This window comes from Crocodylus porosus, unplaced genomic scaffold (genome assembly GCF_001723895.1).
Source record: "Crocodylus porosus isolate Cpor-Errol unplaced genomic scaffold, CroPor_comp1, whole genome shotgun sequence".
Taxonomy (NCBI): Eukaryota; Metazoa; Chordata; order Crocodylia; family Crocodylidae; genus Crocodylus; species Crocodylus porosus.
Genome location: NW_017728918.1, coordinates 105756415 through 105765222, shown reverse-complemented (window position 1 = coordinate 105765222; position 8808 = coordinate 105756415). Strand labels below are relative to the sequence as shown.

General features: G+C 42.7%; 1 protein-coding gene across 11 annotated transcripts in view; it reads left to right on the top strand.

Annotated features, from left to right (window-relative positions):
• The window catches only part of EPB41L2 (erythrocyte membrane protein band 4.1 like 2), a 206537-nt gene that overhangs the window by 137924 nt on the left and 59805 nt on the right, over positions 1-8808 (top strand). For all 11 annotated transcript variants that reach the window (XR_002101685.1, XM_019538042.1, XM_019538038.1 and 8 more), the window contains exon 5: positions 1818-1860. Coding sequence is in view for 10 of the 11 variants with exons in the window: in XM_019538042.1 (XP_019393587.1) it covers positions 1818-1860 (43 nt within the window). In the remaining variant the exon portion in view is untranslated. The remainder of the gene's footprint in view (positions 1-1817; positions 1861-8808) is intronic.

Here is an 8808-nt window from a genome sequence, read left to right as displayed (position 1 = left end):
AAACTGGGGGACTGTGGTGTCAACGCCTACACAGTCAAATAGATCGCCAACTGACTGGAGGGCCGCACCCAGAGAGTGGTGGTGGATGGGTCATTTTTGACCTGGAGGGATGTGGGCAGTGGGATTCTGCAGGGCTTGGTCCTCAGGCCCGCACTGTTCAACATCTTCATCAGTGACATAGATGAGGGGGTATAAAGCACCCTTTTCAAATTCGCTGATGACCCTAAGATGTGGGGGGATGTGGGCATGTTAGAAGGAAGGAATAGGCTACAATCAGACCTAGACAGGTTACAGGGGTGGGTGGATGAGAATAGGATGGGATTCAACACTGACAGGTGCCAGGTGATGCACGTGGGGAGGAAGAACTAGCACCCTATCTACAGGCTGGGGAACTCCCTTCTCATCAGTACAGAGGCAGAAAAAGATCTTGGAGACATCATTGAATATGGGCTGGCAGTGTGGGGATGCAGTCAAGAAGGCCAACTGCACCTTGTCATGCATCCACAGATGCATCTAAAGCAGGTCCAAGGAGGTGATCCTCCCCCTCTGTGCGGCACTGGTCAGGCCACAGCTGGAGTACTGTGTCCAGCTGGAGTACTGGGTGCCGCACTTCAAGAGGGATGTAGACAACATGGAGAGGGTCCAGAGGAGGGCCACTCACATGATCAGGGGGCAGCAGGGCAGGCCCTCTGAGGAGAGGCTATGGGACCTGAACCTATTCAGCCTCCACAAGACAAGGCTGAGGGGGGATCTAGTGGCCTGTTACAAACTATTCCGAGGGGCCAGCAGGCATTGGGGGAGCCCCCATTCCCCGAGCACCACCAGGAATGACTAGAAATAATAGTCACAAGCTGGCAGAGGGTAAATTCAGATTAGACATCAGGAGGCGCTACTTCATTGTCAGGACGGCTAGGATCTGGAACCAACTACCAAGAGAAGTCGTGCTGGCTCCTATCTTGGGGGTCTTTAAGATGAGGCTTGGCAATCACCTTCAGGGGTGCTACAGGGTGTCACACAATATTAACACTGTTAGGTATTTAAAATGATTCACAAGACTAACCCAGAGATAGCAAGTAGGGAATTCACAGTGTTAAAATAATTCTTACCTGTTGTCTTTCTGAGTTCTTTGCAATACAAGAAGAATTCTATTATTTTTCTGTAGTCAAAAATCAAATGAAAATGAAGGGCTGACATTTTCTGAGTCTCAGAAGGTTGAGAAGCACTTTACTAGTCTTGTAAACTCTCTGGTCAGAGCTTTTAAGAAATATAGGAGAAAGTAAGCTTTGTTACTAGTCTTTTCCAAACCCTTTCCTGATATTACCAGGAAATGTGTGTGAATTTTGAAATAGAGAAGGGAGAAAAACACTATGGAGAATAGAAGAGAAGTGTGTCTTGTATCTTAACTTTAAACTGGTTTTGCATGTTATATAGCGATTATATCTCCCTGACATGGTGATCTCCTTTCTGTCAAAAGGTAGAATAAAGGAATTTACTTGGTGGTTTTGTCAAGTGTAATTTGCTTGAAAACCTTCAGTAGAAGATAGTATACCATCAACTAATTTACAGAAGCCCAAGGCTCAGTCTAAGAGAATGAATTCAGAGTGTTATATAATAAATTGTATGGATATGACAGTAGTTCATGGAGAATTAATGTTCAATTCTTTCTGGAAAATCTTAAATTAAGATACCTCAAGTAGAACAACAGAGTTGTACTGCCTGGTCTTTATTTGAAATATATGAAACAGTATTACTTTTTGGTTTGAATTATTTCTTTATATACTGATGTTCTTCCTTTTGGTTTTGTTTTTATTTTTTAGAACTGGTTAGACTCATCAAAGGAAATCAAGAGGCAAATTCGCAGTAAGTACTTTTGTACTTGGATGTTAAATGTTTAAACTCAATGTTTTAATTACAGAAATACGTTTTTCTAAAGTCACCTTGAATCTTTTTAAATTGAATATTGTTAGTAATTTGTCATGTTAAAGATTTGTTTAAAACAAGATTTCTTTGCAGGCCGTGTAACATACCGACAATCCTCTACATACAGTTAAGAAAATAAAATAATACATGACTGTTTACAATATTGATGCCCAGATGGTGCAATACATTTTGGGGGGGGGTTTATGACTGGAAGAATTGGGTATACTTCCCCTGCATTAAAACACTGTTTATTGTAGCCTATCGTTTACAGCATTGATACAGTTGATGCCAGCGTGTGTGTCTCTCTTCAGTGTGTAAACCCAGTGGTAGAGAACTGCACTAGCATAATTTAAATTTCTTGTCTTCTAGGTCAGGGATAGGTGACCTCTGGCATGCATGCCAATTAGTGGCACCCAGAGACGTTTTCCTTGGTATGCCAGGAAGTGTGTCAAGGAAAGTGTTTAAATTTTTTTTTTGAAGTTGCTGCTCTGGGCTCTCTGTAGTAGTGACAGCTCCCAGCACCACAGCAGGCACTGGGGGCAGGGGCAGGAGAACACAGGCCAGGATGCAGGTAGGGACCCATTTCTGTGAGGGTATGTGGGAGAACCTGCAAAATCAAAGGAACTGCCGTGCACCCCACTCCCACTGATTTTGCAGGTTCCCCTGTGCCCCCTCTCCACCACTTGCCTCCTAATCAGCAGGTAGGCGAAAACTGTGCTTTTAAATATGGTATGATTTTTGCCTCCCAGCTGGACAGCAACAGACAGCAGGGCTGCCAGGGCCCCTTGGCCAATAAGCAGCGAATGGCAAAAACAGTGCCATATTTAAAACTGTGGGTTTTGCCTCCCTGTGGATCAGGAGTGAGCGGTAAGCAGCGGGGCTTCTCCACCAATCAGTGTTGGGGGGTTACACAGGGGAACCTGCAAAGAATAAAGGAGCCTCTGCCCAGCCCACTCCCTCCATTAATTTGGTACGTACCTAATAAGGGGTGACATGAAGGGGAGGGCACTGGGGGGCTATAGCCACCCCAAAATTTGCCTTAGCCCCCTGTAGCCACCTCTCCAAGTGCTGCCTCTTGCCACCTGGGCTGCTGCCACTTGCCCCACGGTTGAGCCTGCCTGGCTCCCACCCGCAGCGCAGCCCCGCCAGGAAGAAGCTGTTGCCACCCCTGTTCCTAATCATGGTCTACTCATGGGGGACATGGGGGGTGGGGGGCACACCCCGCCCCTCCCCCCCCCCGATTTCTGCTGCTGTCAGGAGTCCAAGCGGCTTGCACTGTGCTGCTGGCCAGGTCTGGAGCTTGGGCCATGACAAGCGGCCTGAACCCATGCCTGCCTCAGTGCCACCTCTGTCCCCATCCACCTGCCTGCGTTGTTGCAGGTTGGGGAGGGGATGGGAAGGGACAGCAGCAGCAGCCACCGCTGCCTCATGGCCCCAGGCACCTGCATTGCTGAGGGGGATGAGGGTGGGCAGGCTCTGGAGGCCCCTTGTCGTAGTTTCTTCCTCCTCTTTCCCTTCCCCAATCTTTCTCTTTTCCTTTTTTCCCATCGTTTTTGTTTCCCTGCCCCCTTTCTCTTTCCCCGTTCTTTTTCTTCCCTCGCTCCCCTCTTTCTCTTTCTTCCCCCTCTCTCCTCTCTCATCACAACGTGCTTAATAAAACAAAATAAAATTCACAACAACAAAGGTAGTATATGAAGTTGTATTTATTGTCACCAGGTTAGAATTTTTAGAAAACCTAGTATTTACTGTAAAAAAACAACCCCCCCCCCAAAAACCTAAACAAAAAAAACCAACCCCCCCCAAAAAAAATTACCCCCCAACATTTATGATTATTAACTATATTAATATGCTGTGTATCCTGCCATGTGCCCCCCATACTGGTTTTGTTTCTCTGGCATGCCAGAATTCTGGCACCTTACAAGGTAGACATTGTGGGGTTTTTGGCACTCCAGCCAAAAACATTGCCTTACCCCTGTTTTAGGTAGTGTTGGATTTAATCAGATTTGTGTTACTAATTTTGTTAGCTGTGAAGTGGGTTAGGTTAGCAACCTGAGTTAAAGTGGCTCCCAGATTATAATCCAGGGACTTTTTTTTTTTTATAACAAAGGTGTTGCAAAATCATTTTAAAATTTTAAGGGTGGTGCAGAGAGCCATGCAATATTAGCGCTGTTAGGTTTGTAGAAACGATTCACAGGATAAACCCAGAGATTTTCAAATGGAAATCAATAGCGTCAAAAACATTCTGGCCTGTTGTGAGCTTTCTGAGTTCTTTGCAACAGAGGAATTGCTTTATTATTTTCCATTGTCAATGAGTGAAAGCTAAGAGATGTCATTTTCGGAGGGGTGCCAGGAGTCTAAGGAGGCATGCCTGGGGTTTAAAAAGGCTGAAAACTAATGCTCTAATTTACACAGCTTAAAGCTAGGCTGAACAGCCAGGTTGAAAGACCCGTGTTCTTGAAAAGTTTTGTTTGTGATCAGGATCATACAACCCTAATAAAGCTAAGAGAACTATTAACCCAAAACAGGACTCTAAGGTCACCTACATATGTGCCTGATGCCTTCTCAGCTGCCTGCTAATAAGCATGTGTCAGGGCAGACTCGATATAATTAGCATGCTCCAGCAGCCTCAGCATCATGGATTCAGCATCCCTATGCTTCAAAATGGCAGCAGGGGCACTTTAACTAAAGCTCATCAAACAAGCTGTGGTTAAAGTGCCCCCACTGCCATTTGGAAGGGTGGGACACTGAATACATGAGACATTGCAGGCACCTTAATTAGGGCAACTCCCATGAGCCACTCTAAAGAACCTTTCCCCCACCCCGGGCCCTAAGATGAGAGAGGGAAGCGCAGTATTTAACATGCTTAAAATATTTGTCAACACTAAAAAGGAAATTGTTTTAATTTATTTAACATTGCACAAGATTTGTGCGACTGCTAGCAGTGAGATGAAATTGACAGAGAAGGTGGAAAATTGATGGCAGGTAGCTCTCATAAGTGAAGAAGCCTCATTCTTTGAAACAGTTCACTGTAAAGCTAGATCAGAGTATGAAGTGCATCCTTGGATTTGGCAGGTAGGTGCAGCATATTATATTTTAATTGTTTCCATATCTGATCTTCATAATTTTCCCTTCTCAGAAGCTAAATATGATTTTGAAAGGTCTATTTTAGTATACATAAGAGATCATTTAGACCTTCCTTTCTAAATCTCATGTAAAGGCAAGCAGGGGAGACATTTTCTAGTTTAGTATTAGGCATCCTAGATGCATCAGAGGAGCAGTCATACCAGAGCAGAGCAGAGAATTCTGAATGAATTCCCCTATTTATCTCAAACAATCAAAAGAAAAAGACATTAGAGCCCCGATGTTCATATGGGAGATATGTGTATAATATATATAGCCCCAGTCCTGATACCAAAAATAAGGAGCAAGTTGCAAGGTTCCTGGTGAGGAAATCCAAGGGCTGCATAGCAAGTTACTCCACATGCTATATATAGATATAATTAATTAATTAATTCGTTCATTCATTCATTTCAGTTATTTAAAACCTTTACATTGTTTCAGGATCAAAACCAAAGATTTTCAATGCTGCGTATGTTACAGGTTTCTTTCCAGTTCATTGTTCAGTCTGCTGAGAGAACATGCTTTCAAAAGTACTCTATAATTATTGTATGATACCTTCTAAAATGCTGATGATGAGGTCAGTGAGCTAAATAACATCTTGAATGCTCCACATCTGTTAAATATTAGTTGCTGTATCCAAAGGCTAGGAGGCATTTCATGTAACTCTTGAAATGCAGTGCCTCTTTCAGGCACCTTGTGTATCTAAAATGGTCACTGTGTTGCTTCCTTCCTTCTCACTTGCATTTATCAGCTTTTTTTAACTTTTCATGCTGTGGGAGTCTCTTAGGGGGTTTGGCATTTGGCGGGTTTTTGGTTTTTTGGGAGGTTTTTTTGGGCAGCTCCCATCAAAGGTACAGGGAGGGGTGCTGTGCAGCTAGGATAGAACGGTGGGCTGAGAGGGGGAGAGGCGGTAGGTGAGGGTCTGTGCTAGGACAGGGGAATGAAGCCAGTAGGGATCAGGCTGGAGAGTTGAGTTGGGGAGAGACGGGACACAGCATGGTGCAGGGTACAGTTAGGAGGGGATCAGGGTGTGGGGTGACCCTATGATGGGGGCCGGCAGGGTGTAAAACCACTGCTGCTATCGAACCAAGGTTTAAAAAAAAAAAGTAAAAATGCATGTCAGTAATAAATAATCTGTCTGTCAAAAAAGTGCACATTGTCTGCAAAAATAATATTTTGAGTTGGCAACCCTGAACCTAAGACTATTCAAAGTCATAAAAAATATCAACTTACACCTGGCAAAAGTCAAGTAATATAGGCAGTATGACAAAATCAAGAGTCCTTGAAATGTAACAAGAAAATAGTACAGAGCTGATAGTTAGAATCCATGCAGGGTTTCTGGTTTATCCTTTTGTTGAAGAGCTATCTTCATTACTGTCATCCAGGTCTGCCTGGAGTTAGACCCATAATTGGTACCAGGTACTCTCCTTTTGAAATTAAACAGGCTACTTTGATCAAATAAGGCCATTAGACATTACTTTTGTATCTTATGTAGCTTTGCAAGAATTTCAGGAAGAGCTTTGTCCCATTCCTGTTCTCAGAGATCTATGAAAGACTATGACAAATTAAATCATCCATGTTCAGATTGGTGTAAAACAACCCATTTCCCATCCTGACCTTGGAGAATTGAGCACAAGTAAGGGCCTGCCTGAAACATATATAGAAATTCTTAAAAGAAGCTGTTTTCAGAGTATTACTGCTTATTCTCCTCAGACATACCTCATGTTCTTCAGATACATTTCAGCCTTTTTCTTTTATCACCTTTGATTTATGATTATGCATGTACTATGTCTGGCTCTCTGTCTAGGATTGTCATATCAATGATAGAGGCTTTATAAAAGAAGAAAACAGTCTTCTTTCTCCCTAGCAGGTTGTTTTTTTTTTCTGTAGAGGAAGTAGATCTGAGACCAAAAGAATAGATCAGTTTCTTCGATCTTCTTTGCTTTAGGAAAAAGCGGGCCCATGATGCCAGGGAAGTCAGCCAGTTATTATCTCAAAAAAATTATCTTGTCAAATAAGGAACAGTATTCCTTCCAATACTGTCTTGAATTTAAGAGGCATCTAAATTTTCTGACTCTTAATTTGGGGAAAAAATAAACAGTAAAAGACACATTCAGAAGAAATGCAACCTCTGTGGTACATTCAACAGCTTCTCTCTCTGAGATGCAGGCCATTTTGGGAAGAAATACTTTATTGTAAGAACTGCATCATCGATTGAAGGAAAATGACGAATTAATCTCTTATTGTTTGTAATTTGAATTTGTTTCTTTTGTATGCCTGTAATGAAGGTGATTTCCAGATACTTGAAGTAAAGAGATTTCCTTTGTACTCACTGAAGTGCTGAGTTTCTTTCTCGATCATGGTATGATGACTGCATCATATTTCATCTTCATTTGAAAAATCAGCTGTCATGTGAGAATTTACTTTGACAGAAAAAAACATTTGAATAACATCCACTTTTAAAATTAACCTGGGATAGAATGGAATTGAGCACTTTGGTTCTCAAGTGTAGGGTGTGTAGATGTACAAAATACCTGCTGATGTGAATTGTAAAGGGTTAGTACATTTGTACATACAGTACCATACATATACATGTGCTCCAGGGTGAAAAGGATGGGTGCTTTAATCAGAGCACCTCTGAGAGCTGCTCTGATTAAAGTGCCCAGAGCATCCTGTGTATTCAGTGCCCCTCACTTCAAAATGATGGTGGGGACGTTTGAACTAAAGCTTATTCAACAAGCTTCAGTTCAAGCGCCCCCACCACCATTTTGAAGTTCAGGGATGCTGAATAGATGTGACGTGGAGGCTACCAGAGCATGTTTAATTAACACGCTCCAACAGACTTGATTAATTGAGTCTGCTCCGACGCGTGGTAATTAGTACGTCAGAGCAGACATCTGGTACATGTATAGGTGCTCTTTGTTTTTCTTACTTTATTGACTTGTATGGTGAAAACTCACAAAACAGTGGAGTAATGCTGCCCCAAAGTTCTGTTGGCCAGTCAGAGACAAGAGTTCAGTAAGTAGCTGTGCAAATGTGAGTAAGCCTGTGTAGAGTCCCCAGTGAAGCGGTTCATGTTAAAATCAGGAAATGGATTAAGGTTATGGAGGCATTTATTTTATGGCCAGAAAGAGAACCTGAGATAGAAATGGCTGAAGATAACTCAAGATAAATGTATGTATTCACTGAGTTCAGATATCGGAAAAAAAATCCATTTTGGGTACAATGAGGCCAGGGGGATAGGGTGCCAAGAGTTAAAGCTATGAATCTAGAAGTGTAGGTTCAAATCATGGTCCAGATTCCTGCAAGGGCCCCCTTCAGGTGGCTGAGCTGGAAGCTGAAACCTGGTGCTTCAGTCTGAGAAAGTAAGAGGGATCTAAATGTGATACTAGGTATGTGTTTCCCTTGCATGCCATTGACTATAAAAATTAGCGTTCCATAACCAGGTTGACCTGGTGCACCTCCTAGAATGGGATAGTCATATTTTACTGTAATGGTAAACAGTACGCATAATGAAAATTGGTTAATATTCTTATCGTTGAAAAATAACAGCAGATGTGGAAAGGTAATACTTTGACTTTAAGCTGTACGAGTTACAGGTTTAAGATATTAAACCCTGGGTTTTAGATCTCTTGATTTTCATAGTTTCATAGTTTGTAGGGTTGGAAGGGACTTGAGTAGATCATCTAGTCCGACCCCCTGCCATGGCAGGAAAGAGTACTGGGGTCAAACAACCCCAGCAAGCTGTTCATCTATCCTCCTCTTAAA